At 46.7% G+C, this 18,110-nt stretch overlaps 1 protein-coding gene across 3 annotated transcripts in view; it reads left to right on the plus strand.

The window, feature by feature from the left end:
* Positions 1-16,262, plus strand: part of LOC135294664 (galactosylgalactosylxylosylprotein 3-beta-glucuronosyltransferase 1-like) — a 28,113-nt gene extending 11,851 nt beyond the window's left edge. Inside the window, exons 2-6 of one of the 3 annotated variants that reach the window (XM_064410249.1) lie at positions 6,823-6,967; positions 7,283-7,821; positions 9,018-9,314; positions 9,814-9,921; positions 12,954-16,262. In XM_064410249.1, coding sequence (XP_064266319.1) covers positions 6,856-6,967; positions 7,283-7,821; positions 9,018-9,314; positions 9,814-9,900 — 1,035 coding nt within the window. In that variant the 5' untranslated portion in view covers positions 6,823-6,855 and the 3' untranslated portion in view covers positions 9,901-9,921; positions 12,954-16,262. Of the gene's footprint in view, positions 1-6,818; positions 6,968-7,282; positions 7,822-9,017; positions 9,315-9,813; positions 9,922-12,953 lie in introns of all 3 variants that reach the window. The other 2 variants (XM_064410247.1, XM_064410248.1) reach the window with 2 other exon arrangements.
* Positions 16,263-18,110: the final 1,848 nt, after the last annotated feature.

Below are 18,110 nucleotides of genomic sequence, written 5' to 3' on the forward strand. Positions count from 1 at the left end.
TGCCTATGCTCAGGGGGCAGGAATGTGGCAGCAGGTTGCATGGATCAATCGTGAAGGACATTTGGGTCTGGGCTGATTAAAAATAGCCTGGCTTAGACCTCCTTTTTCAGGCTCTGGAAGGCTCCCTGCAAGGACGGGCTTTGCAGCCAAGTTCAAGGTCTAGTCTGTATTCAAACTGGGTTATCTCCATTCCTGCTGATAGCCCAGATAGGGCCTGGATACCCTTGATCTACCTGGGGATAGCAGGCTGAGCCACGTGCTGTCTCTAAAGTATTGGCTCCTGAGGGACCTAGCCAGCAGATTTAATTAGCTCCATCAAAGTTTCTTTTTTTGTTTTCTGTTTGTGGGTTTTGTTGGATTTCTTTTGGCTTGGAAGAAATCCCTGTATAAAGCATCACCCTCTTTCAGTCCATGCTCCCACATGTCTACAAGCCACATGTCTAGGACAAGGATGCTCTTCAGAAAGGTGCTGTGTCAAGCTGTTTACGGACCAAGCTTTGAGGAATGCTCAACTTGGCTATGTGGGCAGTGGAGGGATGGGGGTTGTGCATGGTGTATTCCCGAGGGACAAGCCTGGTTTCTGGGCTGAAGTAACTGTGCTCCCATATGGCAAAGGGATCAGAGCTGGCAGGAGAGGATGAAGTCTTTCTTTGCTTCTGAGGAAAAGGTGCAGGGGCTTGGGAAGGGGCAGCTGTTTCGTTGGGAGTGACTCACTTCCTGGGGAAGTTGTTCCCACAGGAGCCTGCGCACCAAGGGACAGAGTGTTGATGGGGCTGAGCCTTGAAACTACACAGCTGCTGGTAGTTCTGCTCTTCCTGCTGTGGGGAAGGACCTGGCCATCCTTCCCTGTATTGTTTTATTATTTGTAGTTCCCTGGGTTTTGTCTCTCCAGGGGACTCGGTTAATTTTCCTTTGCACTCTCTCCCCATGAGCAGTAGGGGAGTGCTCACCTCACTCAGATTGCAGGTGTCACTTGCCTGCAGCCCTTCACCAGATCTGCAGCAGAAGGACAATTAAAACTGCCAGCAGAAGAGCACTCTTACACTTTGGGTCATAACCACAGTCTCCTACTAGTGCCTGGGCTACTGGGATGTCAAGATCCCAGTTGTGGGATCAGAGCTTTTCTCTTCCCTGTTGCATCCACCTCTCCTATGAAGACAGGCTGAAGGAGTTGGGGCTGTTCAGCCTGGAGAAGAGAAGGTTCTGGGGAGACCTCAGAGCACTTTCAAATACCTAAAAGCAGCTACAAGAGAGCTGGAGAGAGACTCTTTACAAAGGCATGTAGTGAAAGGATAAGGGGGAATGGGTTCAAACTGAAAGAAGGTAGGCTTAGCTTAAATATTAGGAAGACGTTCTTCATTTTGAGGGTGGAGAGGCAGTGGCCCAAGTTGCCCAGAGCTGTTGTAGATAGCCCATCTCTGGAAGTGTTCAAGGCCAGGTTGGATGGGGCTTTGAGAAACCTGATCTAGTGGAAGGTGACCCTGCCAACAGCAGAGGAGTTGGAACTAGATGATCACTAAGGTCCCTTCCAATCCAAAACAGTCCATGATTGGATGATTAACATCTTGATTCCGAGAAAAACCGGAAGCGAGATGTTAATCATCCAATCTTTTTTTTTGGCCCCTCCCCTTTGCTTTTCAGCCACCCAGTTCCAGCAGAGTTTAAAGAAATTGCTACTTTCTGAGCAGAAAATCAAATATGCCTTCTCCATTCTCTTTCCCACCCCCTCAAGAAATACAGCTGGGTGTGAACCCTCAGGCACTGTCCTTTAGATCTAGCCTACCCTTTCTGTCCTACAACAATGCCATTCCTGAAGACCTGTCCGGGGGTCAGAGGAGTCTCGCTACTGAGAAATGCCCTGTTTTGGCTGTGTTTGCACAGTAATTACCCATGCTTATCCCAGAGCAATAACCCATTCCACCCACTTCTGTGGTTCCTTGAATCCATCCTCCCACTTTATCGTGCACATCTCAAACAGGGAGGCAGCTGCCTGGTGAGGGGAAGCTCTGCAGCATCTCGGCCTGTCTCAATTTTTCGCACTATTGTAGTTTCGACTGAAGGCTCTGATGGGCCCAAGGGAATGGGGGGAGAGGGGACAGCGGCTTCCTGTGCATTTCAGCAAGGCAGGGACTGAGCCGGTGCTGCTCACCACAAATACCGGCGCTGCCATGAATTATGCATTCCTTGTTTAAAGAGAGGTCGCTCTCATCAATAATTGAAAGCTCCCTGCTCTGCCTTCAGCATCACATCTCCCACACCGGGAGTTAGGGAACGCATGAAATCTGCATGGACTTTCTCAAGGTGGCTAGGGGCTGGTGGAGAGAGGCAGCAAAATGCAGGCAAAATAAACCAAAATCCCTGCTGATGGCTTTGGTGTGTGGAATTAAGAGTCATCTGCAGCTACTGCAGGTCTGCTCCAGCCCTGCTCCTCACACCACTGTCTCCTCCCCTCTCCACACCTGTCTCTCCCAGGGTACACACAGAACAGTAGGCTTGCAAACATGGCTCAAACCAAGATTAAGGAGTGTTTCTTGAAACTTTTGGCTCCATTACCTGAGAGTAGTTTGCTTTGGGCGCTTGCCTAGAAAATCGTTACACTGGATGGTGGGATGTTCCCAAGGGACAGTCTGAACTGTGAGATTTCTCCCTCTGGGAAGGTAAGGCTCTTTAGAGCCTGTCTCTCTGATTAGAGCCATACAGTCCTGGGGCTGGGGTTGGTCCAGCATTCAGAGTCTTGTAAGCCTGGCTCAGACAGGCTGGCTGCCTTGAACCAGAGGCTGAAAAATCACCTTTCCTGCAGAGCAAACTTTTTGAAAAGTGTGGTTCTCATTCTGGATCAGGCAGGCAGAGGGCAGACCAAAACCTCAGAGAGCTACCAAGGCCCATGTGATCCTAACCATTTCTGAGTTACAAAAAAGGATGCAAATTGAGCAGCTTCTCAACAGGGCTGTAGGAAAATCAGAGGCACTGGAACATGTCAGCCTTATAATCCCCAGTCAGCTGCATCTCTCTCTAACTTTCACCTTTCTCCCATTCCCCCAGCACATCCTTTCAAATGCACTGCAACTCAGGGAAAAAGTCACTCCCTGGGTCATTTTGCAGCCTGGAATCCTTATCCCTCTCTCAATATCTGTCTTGTCCTGCCTGTAACAAATTGTACCCTGTTGGTAATTAGTCAATAACAGATGAAGGGATTGGTCACATGTGGTCTGTACCTCAGCCAGATCTTGTTTCTCTTCAGCATCATTCCAGGGAATCCAGCTCTTCCCCCTATGTGCTTCTCTCATTGTCTTCTCCTGAATCCTTTCAGAATAATGTCCCCTGTGTCAGAACAGGAGCTTAAATGGAGACTGAATGGTGTTGCATCCCAGGAGCTGGGAAGTCTGACAAAGCAGCGTGAAGCCAAAGTAGTATGAGAAACATTTTGTCCCTATCATACTCAGCTTTGTGCTCTGTGTGTTTGTTTATTTTTTAATGGAGAACAGAAGATTGATGGATGAAATTAAGAAGAGGGATGTGTAATTGGAAAACAGCTCAAGAAGGCTACAGGCAGCATATTGAAGGCATCCATCAAACATTCAGCTAATGTTGTTAAGGGTGTGTAACACAAACAAGGGCTGCAGGAGACACTAGGGGAAAAAAAAGAAAAGGAAAGAGAATGGGGAATAGGCAGGACAGGAGAAATAGCAAGGGAGGAGAAGAGCCAGCAAGAGAGTACAATCAATAATATTTGTATTGCAATCACATCCAAAGGCTCCCGTTGGGATCAGTGCTGGACTGTACAAGCACATTAAGAGATGGTCCCTGCCCTCTACAGCTTAAACCCAGGAATTACCAGATGAATGCAGGAGATGGGTTTAGATGATCACAAAATTTTCTTCTGATCTTGAATCTCATTTAACAGAATCTACTGTGAGAGGGGTTAAAGGCAGAAGGAGGGTAGCTGGTTGTGCCAAGAATACACACTGCAGTGTTTGCCAGCAGGCATGCAATTAATCTGAGCCACTTAGGAGGCTTTGGTTTTAATTATAAAAAGTAGGTAAAAATATGTGCAGTAAACCTCTGTAAGCCCCACTGGGGCCATCGGCAGGCTACCCAGAGGCATCTCTATGTGACTGGATTTTGATGCTGTGTTTTCAAAAGGATGGACTGATGCTTTAATGGACCACTTTGTGGGAAATATTCCATGAGGGGTGGACATTAAGAGAATGCAAAGGGCCTTTGTGTGGGTAAGGACAGAAGACAAAGGCTAAAATTATTAGTAAGCCAGGGGATTTCTGTAGTCCTGGAAACAGGGAAGAAAAAAGACTCTGAAGGACTGAGAAAAGGCCAGTGAAAGATATAAAGCAGCAGAGAAGAGTACACATGATGGATGCAGGGGGAGACAGTGGGGGAGACAAGGTAACATTTTAAAGAGAAAATAAAGTATTCCAATAGAGATTTTTTGAAATGGGGTCGAAGTCAGGTCCTCTGTGAGGTTCACAAGTTACCTGGGGCTTTATGCAGGGTTTAACTTTTTCAGCCTTGCTTGCTTTGGAAAAGCAATAGAGAGAAGGTGCATGCAGAAATAAATGAACACAGAGCACCAGGGGAGTTGCACACACAGGCAGCATCTCCACTTGTTTGCAGTGTTTGGGAAGCATGAACAGGGCTGGCTGGAAGAGGAAGGAGGAGAAAGAACTAGAAAAAGAATTTTTTTTAAATTCTTCCAACTCTGATCCACTCTCTTCTGTTCTCTAATGGTAACATGGCTGCCACGGCTCCCTCCTCTTCTCTTTCCCTCCAGAAGCAACCTGAGTTTGCAGCAGTAGCAGGTCTGCTGCATAGAAACTATATCTGTATAATTAAAGCTTTTATTAAAGGGAAGTAGCAGTGGCTGTCTGACTCTGGTGCAGGGACATTTGTAATTGCAAGCATACTAGAGGAAGCAAGGAGCTGTGAAGACCCTGAGCGAGGGCCTGGGTGGGCCTAGGTATCTGCAGTTGTTAGTAGCAATCCTTGGATTTCTTTTGTGGCTCTGTCCTCACAGCCATGAGTGATGGGAAGCTTTACTCTGCGCTGCTATGCTGGTAATAGAAAAGATTTCTTGTATGGAAAGAAGTCCCTGGTGTGGGTAGCCTCATCCTGCCCTGTGTCAGGCCTGGATCTGTAGCTTACCAAATCCCTGTGCCTTTGGGATGAAAGCTTGAAGGACATCCTTGTACCTGCCCCAGACCCAGTCATCAAAATGCAGTGCAGTTAAGCAGAGCCAGCATATTTGCCACACAAGGCTCCTGCTCACATCACCAAAACATTCCAGTGTGCCCCTGGCCATGCAGCTTCCTTGGTCCACTTCTTCATCAGCGTTTTGTAGCTTGAAAGTAGTGAAATGGGCATCATGGTGTTTCCTGCGTGAGGAGGTAAGAAACATTAAATATTAACACCATTAATGGTTGGCTGGGGGAGCAGTCAGTGGGAATATGTTTCCTTAAGGGACTGCTCCATCATTGGTACCATTGGTGTCTAACAAGGAATGAGCTTGTGTTGCAGTAATTTCCTTAATAGGGCTTATGAACATCCACCTGCCCACCAGAGGACTTGATGAGACATGCTAGTCTTCTGTCAGATGTGGCTGAAACAGGATTGACAGTTATTGGTGGTAGGACACTGACGAGTCCTGCAATTGCATATTCCCTGTTTTTTTCAGGACACCAAGGTAAAATGTCAGCGAAACAATTAAAGACAGATTCTAAGAGGTCCCAGAGGATGAATTTATAATAGCATCTCCTAATATCTTTCAGGAGTACCCTGTGGCTGCTGTCACTGCAGAGCCCTTTTAGACCAGTTGTCATATTTCTTTTCACACAACTCTCTAAGACTGAAGCAAGACAATCCTTGCATTCTGGACAGATGAGGAGCTGCTGGACCCAAATCCTGGGCAAAGAATTGCTTTTGAACAAAATGTGCCTGTGTCCCTTTGAGGACCTTGGTTTTAGCTGACTGACCTTCAGTACACTTAAAAATCCCTGGCAGAGCAGGAATTTAGAGCCAACAAATTTGAACCTCCTTTCAATCCTTTGTATCAGCATGATGCCATCACTCTCTTCCCTCAAAATGCCTTCAGTCTAGGAGCGCAGGAGGACCTGGTAGGGCCCAGTGGGTACTCCAAATCTGATTTCAACAAAATGCTGCAATGGCCAAACATTGCAAACCAGAAGTAGAAAGGAATGTGGGATAATTAAACATTCAGCAGGCATCACCAGCACTGTGGAATGACCAAGGCAGGGATTTCATGGAACACTTTGTAGATGATAGCATGCATGCCCAATTGCCTCAATGCATCTGCCTGAGGAGGATGAATTAACACTGCAGAAGTGTTAAGAGGTGCTGGCTATCTAGAGGATTCCTGTCATCTGACTGTTTTGTCCAGTTGCATATTCAGGCGCACAAATCTTGCACACAGCTCTAAAACGCTGTACAAAAGAAGCAAATTAAATGGTCACAACAAAGCTTAGGAATGAACACAAGTCTCAAAGAGGGGGCAAGTAGCAGTCCTCTCCGGCTTCAGAATCAGCAACAAGAACAACCCTAACTCAAGGGCAGTGGTTTCATCATGGGATGGTGAGAGGTTCTTTAGAGCAACAGAAATAGCTAAAAGCTTCTATTCAATGGCACCAGCATTGGCCAAGTTGGATAATGGTTTGGACCTAAAGTGTTAATGGATCTCCATGTAATCTTAGACAACACTTTGCTGGATCAGGGCCAAACATATGTCATACCTCCCTGAATTTTTGGTGAGTGGTATTTTGGAGGCCTTACTCTTTTTTCTTTTCTGAAAGGTAGAGAGATGCCTGGGCATTGGAAGCTCCCTGCAGCATGCTGAGGAGACGTAACCTTCTTACCACGCTCCTGATTGCCTTGCCATGGGCTCTTCTCCTAACTTTGTGGCACCAGTACCCAACCACCCACTACCTCAGCCTCCTGAGAAGTAAGTGCAAAAGTTCTGCTGTCAGTGTGCTGGTGGCTGTGATGACTTCTGTTGCAAACCCTCAGCAAGGATGCTGTCTCATGGGAAGGGTTAAACAAAGACAGACTTGTCTGAAGGCCCCCTCTGTGTTTGCTGACAGCAGAAACATAAACTGTTCTTAAGAGTGTGTTAAACATGCACCTTAGGCTGGCTTTGGAGAGAGGATGCAGCACTAACTCCAGATAGATGTGTGCCTCCCTGAGCATGAGGCAGCCTGTTAGTTATTAGTCCTCTGACACGTTTTTTTTCCTTCTTTCTTCCTTTGTTTTGTCCCAGAAGAGACAGATGAGAACGTGACCTCTAAAGCTCTCCTTAATGGTACATCTGCACTGAGAGAAGAAGTCTTCCCATCATGCACTCGGCAGCAGCAAAGCATAGGAGCAACACCTAGAATCATCCAGAATTATGTGTACTCCAGGCCTCCCCCATGGTCAGACACCCTGCCAACCATCTTTGTTATCACCCCTACCTACACCCGGCCAGTGCAAAAAGCTGAGCTGACCCGTCTGGCCAACACCTTCCTCCACGTACAGAACCTGCACTGGGTGGTGGTGGAGGACTCTCCGCGGAGGACCAACCTTGTATCCAACCTGCTGGAGAAGGCTGGGCTCAACTTCACCCACCTCAACGTGGAGACACCCAAGAGCCTGAAGCTGGGTCTGTCCTGGATCCCATCCCACACCCCAAGGGGGACACTACAGAGGAACCTGGGGCTGCACTGGCTGAGGGACAGCTTCAGCAACACCCCACCACCAGAAGGCGTAGTCTATTTTGCTGATGATGATAACACCTACAGCCTGGAGCTCTTTGAGGAGGTAAGAAACATACAATTACATGGCACAGAAAAGCAGAATAGAGCTGCAGAGCCTCTTAAGCCCAGTTGCACTTGCAAAGACCTCGCCCATTCTGCATGCAGTAGCAGCTGGGTATAGGGCAGATGCAAGCTGAAAGGGCAAAGAACATATTTGCCATGCTCCAGGCTGCGGATGTGAACAGCCACTCACACATCATTGCACCAGCTGGAGTTCCTCTTGCCAGGGACCACAGGATGTGTACATCAGAATTTATACCTCTCCTCAGGGAAAGCTGACCTAATTTAAATAAGCACCAAAGACAAGCTTCTGGCACTGTTGTAGGGTTGTGATGGTTAGCAGATGATGGAAGAGTTGTCTGACTTTCTATCCACCTTTACTCCTTGGCTGCCCTTCAGTTCTCCAAGTTCCAGCCACCACAACAGGGCTGTGCCTCTGGGATCACTGAAGCTTGCCCAGCTCTTCTGCTGGAGACCTGGTTTTGTGAGATGCCAAGCCTATCGTAAATTTGCAAAAATCCAGTAAACTCTCCTGCCACTAATTTAAGCCAAACTGTACCAAGCCACTTGAAGAGCAGAATTATGCATCATAACATATTTCCAGTTTTCAGAGTTGTTAGGTCTCTGTTAAGCTCATCCTTTTTTACTACTTTCAGGTCCTTTCTGACAATTTCAATAAAATTCAATACTTCTAGGCAGTAGCCATGGATGGAAAAACAAGGCAGGAGGTGGGGGGAGAAATTGGAATAGATGAGGACAAACATGAATCAGTCATGGAGATGACTTGCATGAGTGTGAAGCTGGAGTAAATGGAGTTGGTAATACAGAGCTAGAGGCTTGGTAAAAGTAGTATTTGGCATTTACAAAATTGATACAATTCTGCCATAACAAAAAGGCAAAAGTTCAAATGGGATGAGAAAACCAGAGGTTTTCATTCTTCTGAATGTGGGCACAGAAAAGCAGCGAGTTTGTTGTTCAGAGAATAACGTGCTAAGAATTTGCCTTGTGGCTGTGGAAGCTGTAGCTCTTCAAGCAGCAGCAGAGGTGAACTAGAGCTTGTGCTGCCGAGAGCAATGTGATTGCGTAGGAAGTCCGTGGGGGAGGACAGGTGCCAATGAAAGCAGAGGATGGTGCACTAATGGGTTGGGACAGACGTGGTGGGGTTGAATTCTCACAGCACTGTCTCTTTCTGGCACACAGATGCGCTACACAAGGCGGGTCTCAGTCTGGCCAGTGGCTTTCGTTGGGGGGCTGCGATATGAATCCCCAAAAGTGAGCCCAGCAGGGAAGGTGGTAGGCTGGAAAACCGTCTTTGACCCCAATCGTCCCTTTGCGATTGACATGGCTGGATTTGCTATCAGCATCAAGTTGATTTTGGAGAAGCCTCACGCCAGTTTCAAGCTGGAGGGAGTTAAAGGAGGGTACCAGGAAACAAGTCTGCTGAAGGATTTAGTGACTATGGACGGGCTGGAGCCCAAAGCAGCTAACTGCACAAAGGTGAGTGATACAAGAAATCTCAAAGATACAGTCTCCTTGCTGGGTCCTGGCTGCTTTTACAGCCTCCTGCCATACTCTTTCACCTGCCACTGTGCCTGCCCTATGCTGGCACATGTCAGTGCCAAATGATGCTGGGACAAACAGATGGACAAAGCCTGCTAAATTCTTCACAGATGTGAAGCTCAGAGAGAGCTAAGGAGCAGTGCTAGGCATTCTGTGTTAATAAAGAAGGTCAGATGTACGATTTGTGCCCAGATTGCTTCCCCAAATCCAGGAGGATTGGCAGAGGGTTGAGTCTGGAATTTTGTTCTAGAATGATCCCTCCTCCTTGCCACTTTTCCATGTGCCCATAAAGTGTCTCCCATGATCAACCCCTTTCAATCACATGCTTCAAACAGCTGTGAGCCTCATTTTTCTGAGGATCCCACACAATGGGTGAAGTACTTTCATAATTTCCACGCTATGCAGAATGCCCTGAACTCTTTGTGCTTCCCTCTAGGTGTTGGTCTGGCACACAAGAACTGAGAGGCCCACTCTGGTTAATGAAGGCAAGCGTGGGTTTACAGACCCCAGAGTAGAGGTGTAAGCAGAGAGCCAGCTCCAGGGTGTGAGTATCTTTGTCTTTATTGTTTTTAGCAAGGCAAATAATCTGTACCTATTTCATTATTTCTGGTATTATTTCCTCAAAAACTATTTCCTAAAAAACTATTGCCTCCAGTAATTCACCATGCCACCCTTCGGACAAGAAGTAGATTCTCTTCTTTATCCATGTATGCTCTGTATTTCTTGCACATTCAAGCCTCCTTGCAGACCATATGGGAGTTTTGCCTGACAGAGAGAAAAGAAACAGCAGAATTCCCCAGTTTCACTCAGTATTAATGACAAGCCAAATTCTTGACCTTGGACTCTTTCATCCAGCTGCAAACTCCCTTTGGTGTGGGAGTTGTCCTACAGCATGGAACGAGATTACACTGCTGCAGGCAACCTTTTCTCCCAGCAGCCCTGCCACCTGTGCAGGGCTTCATGCATCTCCCTTCAGCTTTTATCCTGCATGAACAGCTGAGGTGTGGGTGCAGCAGGGAAAGGCTGATGGAATGCTTAGAGCACCTCAGAACAGGAACCAGCAAAGCACAACCCACACAGACTCAGTTTGAGGTGCTAGATACCAGTGATCCCAGAGCTAGGAGTGCATCTGCCACTGAGGAGAGATAGTGAATGCACTAGGAAGTGCCTTTGCAGTTCACAGAGCCAGGGTCAGCAGCAGGATGGGGGATTATGGCAACCACCAGGGGTGAGGCAGGAATGTATCAGAGATCATTGATATGTTCTTAGAAAGAGAATGATGATGAAGAAGCGTCCAGATGCCATACCCTCAGATCTCAATGGCAGATTGCTGCCCTAAAAGTCCAAAAGGAATAAAAAGTATCCCAATTTCAGAGTACCCATCTCTTTCTGAAATCAGTCATAACTGTGTCAGGACTCAGGATGCTGAATGATTTAGTCCTACTTTGGACGATATTCCAGGAGTGCTTTTAGTTTTGACCCCAATATACACCTCAGTTCAGCTCTACTGGTGGAAAGAAAACTGACAGCTTTTATACAGGCAGTCATGAGTATTTCAACTCCTGCACTGATCTCCTGTGTGCTTCACTAGTAGCTGCACTCAGCATTGCCACAGCACCTCATCATCTCTGAGTGACAGCCACACAAACAGTGCAAAGCAATCCCAGTGCCTGCACACCCAGCAGCAGATGGAAGGGACTGGAGTCAGTTTATCTAAACACAAACACTTGGTGCCACCACAGGGACCCTGGGGTAGCCTACCTGTCCTTCCTACAGGGCACAAACACTGTACCATTTCTGACAGCTTTTTATTAATGTTACAGATATCCTGGAAACCCATAAATGATGCAAGGTACCTGTGCTTAGGCAGCAGCTCCTCTTTTCACCTGTGCTTTTGTGAGATCCACTAGCAACAACAGGCTCATTTCGCACACTCACCCATGCTGAGTCTGCAGTTGCCTAAAGCTATGATTGCCCAAACTCAGCTCATAAGGACTCACAGTCCAGTTAACTGCTGTAATAAGGAATAAGTGATAAGGAATCACTTACTTTGTCCAGGATGAGCAGGCCTATAAAAACTCAGAGAGATTAGACCCTGCTGGCCTACTTGCTGGAGGAGGGGCTGACTGCTCCATTGGAGATGCACAGTGCAGATGTAATGTTTTCACAAATGTGCCATTTTTGGATGGGCTCTTTTGTCCTCAAAAACTGGCCAAACACACAGCCATCCTCCATAAGAAATGTAATGCACCAGCTATGGAGTTTCATGAGAATGGTTTCCCATAAGTGATTTGTTGTGGGAGAGGAAAGCAGCCAGCCTAAAAGACCAAGACACTGACACAGATTTGCCAGCAGGACTTGCACCTTAATCCAAGCCATCCTCTCCAATGGTTTCAATCTGATGGTTGGCTGGATCAGCCATGCCGATTTTTAAGGATCTTTGTACTTGCATTAGCAGTCACTTTGACCACAATCCCTTCTGCACCACTGTCTGTCATGGCAGCTGCTCTGACACATCAGGTTGGCAGGTTGGCAGGTGGCATCTACTCCAGGAGACACATGCAAGGTAAATTGCTTGACAATCAATGGCAATCAAGCAAAATCGTTAGATTGCATCTCTTAAAATTTTAAATTGAGATTTCTGCTGAAGGTTTCAGTGTACTGGAATTTCATACTGTCAAGGCTGCTGAGCTTCAGAACATTGATAGGCATGATCTAGATAAGCCAGTGCTGAGAAAAAAAAGAGGCAAAATTGCTCCCCTGAGGATCTTCTGTTCTTAGACACAATAGGAAGAATGTTTCCATCTTTCCCTCCTGGCAATTAGTCCTCCTTGAGGATCAGATCAAGCCAGTTAATTCCAAGACCTCCCAGAGCCCTCCTTCCTTTTAAATCCTGCAGATGTGAGTCAGGCAGACATCGCTTGGTGTGGGATTTGGTACTCTCCTAATCTCTAATTGGACCAGTTGCATGGCTGCTTGCCACAGAGCAGCCCAAAGCTATCACAGCACACATCCCTGCTGACTGTATTGAAACACCTTTGAAACACAGGCTTTGCTTTCTGAGAAGAGGAGATGGAGGTTAATTTCACCTCATATTTTTCTTTCATAAAGTCCTGAAAACTATCAAGGAAGACTGGTGTTATTAAAAACTACCTATTCTTATTGCTAATTTTTATTTACAGGCATCCAAAAGAGAAGAGTGTGCTTAGGTTAGCATAGGACTTTGTGAAATTTGGAAACAGAGAAGGTTCATCTGCATTTCACAGCTTCCAGACAGACTGAATAGATCCTCAAATCTCATCCTCCTACTCTTTCTTTTAAAAAATTATCAGAGAAGTTAAAATAATGACTTTAAGTGCAGACAAAAAAAATCTGTCAGAAACTTTCTCTAATTCGTAAATAAAATCTCCCAGCTAGTGCAGAGAGAACAAGCAGCTCTTCAGCCATATCCCAGCTCAAAGCCATGCACACTGTGGTTGAGGAACCTGTTCACTGATGCCTGCAAGGTATTTGCCTGAGCTGGGGGGGATAGTTGTGTTTACACCTTCTTACCTCACCTTGTGTTTGTTTTGACAGAGGCAGAGGGCTGTGATTGTTCCTGAAGTTCATCAGCAACCATAGCAACTGTGCATCCTGCCTGTCCTGCCCAGCGCCCTGCTCCACTGCTGGAGGGTGATAAACACCCCCAAATGTCACCACTCCAAACAGCTCCCATTGCCCAAAGAGGTGGTAATAAGGAGGGACAGAGCTGAGGTGATGCCCTGAGATTCTCCCCACCTAGGAGAGGTGTGCTTCCCTTCCCCACTGGGCCCTGTACTTTTAACCATTTGTTAAAACTTACTAGATGTGATCTTCATTCTCCGCTGTGCTAGCACAGAGGCTGAAATCCACCATGGGTGTAGGTGCCTCCAAAGGCCTCTTCTGGCATTTTCCAAAACCTGAGCTTCAGTACAGCAACTGCGAACTGCAGTAGTTCAAGGACAGGAGTTGTCACTAAAGCACAAACATGGACTTGTTGGCCTGAGGCTGGTGTGCTCTCAAAACAGCTTTAGAGCAAAGCTGGCATGAGAGTGTCTCCCTCTGAGGGATGCACTCTGACATGTACACAGATCAGCCTTCAGTGCTGGAGAGGAAGCTGTGCTGACAAACCTCATTTGGGGTTTGGGAGTTCAGAAGGAATGTGGTGCCTATCTCTCAGCTCAGATTTTGAACTGTCCCTGCTTAAGGTTGTTTTGGAAAACTCCATCTGAGATCTCCAAGCACAGACCCCTCTGGATGAAGTTCCTCTCCTGCACTGGGAGACATGGCAGGTACTGTACCTCAGAGGCCATGCCTCCGTGTCCTGCTGCAGAGAGCAGAAAGCAGGGCAAAGATCAGCAAACTTGAACATGTTCAAGGCCTGGAAGCCTGCTGCAGCACCATCAGGTGCTTCAGGAGCCTCAAATCATGTGCAGGGACTTGCTTCCTAGACCTCCAGAGAGGAAGATAACTCTCTGAGAGGGAGGTGGGTGAGAAGTGCTCAGAGAAGAGGAACCCTCAGCCCGCACTCATCTGCTGTGAGAACATCAAGGAATGTGGAAACATCATCAGAAAACCTATCTTGAGCACATACATGACAACTGAAATAACAAATGTGGCAAGGTTTTCCAGCTGAACTTTGAAAGGAGTGTGTGGTGCTGTGAAGAGAGAGGAGTCAGTGTCATGTGGAAGGGTTTCCCTTTCCCTCAATAAAACAGGAAGACAGACAGGTGGGAGGCAGCCTACAAAACAGGAGGTGCAAATGAGGACCGAAGGAAGGATGCACTGGATTAAAAGCACAAGTGTTGGTACCATATGTGTGCGTGGGGAGTGGTGTCACTGTGACTTTTCCAGGAAGATTCCTTGAATGACCCAGAAACCCCTCTGAGCAGATCTTTAAAACCTTCTTCACTCAGGCCATGAGAAACAAGGCTTAAGGCATTCAAAACACATAAAGGATTTCACAGCTGGGAGAAAGTTATAAGCAACTGAGTCATCCCTTGCCCAAGGAATTCAGGGCTAGCAGGAAACTTATTTATTTGTTGATTTATTTATACTAGAATTCTTCTCTGACTATTCCTTGTTTAGCTTTGTTTTTTTAGCTTAGGTCACATGACATATTCATGAAGAAAGAACATTTTACCCCTTGCCTCAGAACAGTAGAGCTTGGTGTTCACCGATGAATGTCATATGTTCTGTGCTCCCTGGGGTTTCTTTACAATGGTATCTTAAACTGGCAAAATAATCAGAAACACAGCAAGGGGGGCAGTACAGCGAAGGAAATTGCAGTCCTTTATGCAACAAATGTGGGCGGCACTAAGTTTCTGGCTCCCAAGCAATCACAATGAGGTGAAAACATGAGCAAAGGACTGCCTCACTCAGCAGACAGCCCCCATGGGCACTCAGGAAGCCTCCATGAAGGGGGACTCTTTGAAGGGTATCTGAGAGAGGGAGTTGGTCCATATTCCCTCAGTGGAGAAGGAGCAGCCATGCATCCTGCTATAGGAAGGGACCAAAGTATGGGAGAGGTACAGGGGATGAGATGCCTCCTTTCAGAGAGAGACAGGAGAAATCAAAGAATAGGCAACAACTACAGAAATTGAGACTGCATTTAGTGCCAGGGCCTGTCTGGATGAACACACCAGCAGTACAAGGCCACCCTGCCAGCTGTCTCAGCATGAAGGAAATACTGAATGGGGTGAGAAAGCAATATATTCTCTGGACTGTAGAAAGGTCCTTACAGAGTTTACTGGAACCTGATAGCATGAAGTCCAGCATCCACAGAATGCTTTTCACTCTGCATATGTCAGAGCTTTTTGTCCTGCCATCTGCAGAAGGTAGCAGGGCTTGCACTCCAGTGGGCTTCACCAGCCCATCCTGCCACAGGGCAGGTGGGCTCAGTGCTTCTACCCAGCATTAACCCAAGATTGAGTCCCCTTCTTTGTGCTTTCAATGAATAAGCAAGAGCGAAGGAATAAAGGAGTTGATTTATGATCCTCCATTTTCTCCTCTGAGATGGGCAAAGTTTCTGCCCGTATGAACGGGAGGAGATGTAGTGATTAATTCTCTGCCCTTTAACCTCACCCAGGTCCTGCATAGGGTTTAGGCACTGACAGTGAGTGTTTGTAGCAAGGATCAATTCCCATTGCAACAGATCCCACCACACACATGTTCTCTCTACATCCTTACAATAAAGCAAAATTACTCTTTCTGTATGCATGACACTGGCAGCTCAGTCTTGGTCAGAGTCAGCTCTCAAGACCAGCCCTATTTCACCATGTCCATTCTTGCTCCAGCCTGGCCCTGTGGAGCAGACCTTCTATGAATCAAGAAGTTCTGTCAGTCACTACATTGTGCAGAACCAAGACCTGGTCTGGACAGCTGACATTCCAGGCTAGCAGACAGATGGACCTGTTCAGCACTGTGTTCCCTGTAGAGCAGCCTGAGGATAGCAAGGACTGCTGCTGGCCAGGCCATATCAGCTAAGGGTGGGTGAGTAAAAGGCACCACAAGTTAAGGTGGTTGTTTGTCAGCAGAGCTGGGTGGGAGAGCCCAGGACAGAAGCAGCTGTCAGGGTTGCAGGCTTCAGGGAAAGTGAGTGCAGTAAGGAGGGAAGCCACTGATCAAGCCCAAAGTGTTTAAATAAGAGAAGGCAGACCAGCGCCTGGTTTTTACTAGCATATTAGTACCAGATATTCATGTTCTCTGAGATTCATTCAACTCACCAAGCAATGAATATTACTAACCTTTCCTGTTGCAGAAAATACTATTGATGAACAAAAGAGAATGTTGAGAAAGTACTTTTTAATGGTTATTTATTTATATTGAATGGTACTAGAGCATTATTAAAATATGATGTGAATAGTATGATATTGCATTGTCTTGTCTGCAGCCTAAGTCCTCACTCCTTCTCCAGGAAAACACAGCGGAATCTATAATGGGAAAAGTATCTATTTTAAGTGTTCTCATTTCAAGGCTACTCATTTCACTCTTCCTCTGGCCTAAATGTTACAAGCGAAAGTGAAGCAAAAACATATCAGGTCCCTGAGACCGCTGCCTGCATGATGGAGATAAAGGAAATAGGAAACAGGAGAATACAGCCTAAACTCCAGAGTCTCATGGCATCTCTAGCAGCCATTTTGGGCATGATGCCCATCCCTACTGAGATTGCTCTGTAAAGGCGCTGACCGTGACTCAGAAGTGAGTGGTGGTCAAAACATAGGGCAGGCAGTCGGCTCTCCATCCCAAGGGGAAGGGTGCCACAAGCTGTATGAGTGAAATGTCTGTTTGAGGAGCCCACCGTTGGCTCTTCCACAAGCCTAGCAGAAGCTTGGTATCCAGGTTCTGTTTCTAAAGTTCTCACTAAATTACCTTAGCACTGGTCCAAGGTACATGATGTCAGGTATCTGGGTTTTTTTAACAGCAGGGCATCCACCTCTCAGAAACATGGAAGCAGTTTTAAAACTTTTCTGAGGAAGCCATGCTGAAAATTTAGCTTACTAGAGAACAAGCCAAATTCATACCTCTATAAAAAAAAATCACATTCACAAAGGTGCTGCTAGAAAACAACGTGATGTTTACAAGCCAAGATCCTGCAAAAGGCTGAGAAAGAACTGCTGTGGCCAAAGTGATTGAAATATGCACCTCACTAGAAATCACAGTGTCATGGTTTAAAACCACCTCAGTCCCCAAAAATGAGGGACAGCTCTGCTTGGCTGAAAGCATCCACCTGTAGAAGGACTAATGCTACCTTCCTGTTGCCTCAGTGGAAGCCCTGGGGACTGAGAGAGCACTGGATAATGCACATTGACCAGTGCTGTATGAGCACCCAGCCTGGTATCAACCCCTCTGTTACACCAGCTGTTCTTCCCCTCCTTGGGCCCTGCATTTTCAAGGCAAAGCTTCCCAAAGCCACTTTGCTGCACTTTCAGTAGGGATCTAGTGCAGCCCCCAGGAGACAGGGCATGGAGGAGAAAGGGAGAGAAGAGCAAGCAAGAATGAATCTTATTAAACAGAGTGAGGCACTCCTCTCAGTCTCTCATCATGTTCAGGCCTGACTGGAAGTGAAACTGCATTTGGAGGGAGGGAAAGCCCTCTCCCTTGGGACAATCCAGAGGCTCTCGCACAAACTTAATTTCAAGCTCTGCTGAAGACGGTGTTTGGTTTGGGTGTATTTTGGTTTGGTTTTTTTGTTTTGTTGGGGGGTTTTTGTATGCATTCAATTTAATTTCCCAGGGAGCTGTGTGAAAATGAGAAAGGCAGACCTTTGACTGTGAAGCCAGCCCAGTGCCTGGTTCTTACAGATCCAGTCTCACATTGTTTTCCTCCATCACTGCCCTCAATAAATCTCTGCGCTAAGGTTGCTAAAATTCCCCCCACCTCCCTTCCACACTTCAGTGGAGACAGTTACATTATTTTTTTGCATTTAAGCAATCCAATTCATTTTTAATTCAAAACACACCCTAGTTTCCACAGCTCTGTTTAAAACAGGAGCACCGTGACCTTGAAAAGGCTCAGACCTGCTGGCACCATGGAGTTCTGACCTGCACTTTGCTCTTCCTGGCTTGCTTTCTTTCTGGCGAGGAAAAGGCTCGTGATTGGGTTTATGATCCACTCATCTCAGTGCTGATGGTTGAAGGGGAAGGAGAGGAACTTTATTTGGTTTGGAAGGTTCCTGAGGGAGACACACCTGAAGATTCAGCCCTCCGAGCCCGC

Source organism: Passer domesticus, chromosome 2, assembly GCF_036417665.1.
Source record: "Passer domesticus isolate bPasDom1 chromosome 2, bPasDom1.hap1, whole genome shotgun sequence".
NCBI classification, from domain to species: domain Eukaryota; kingdom Metazoa; phylum Chordata; class Aves; order Passeriformes; family Passeridae; genus Passer; species Passer domesticus.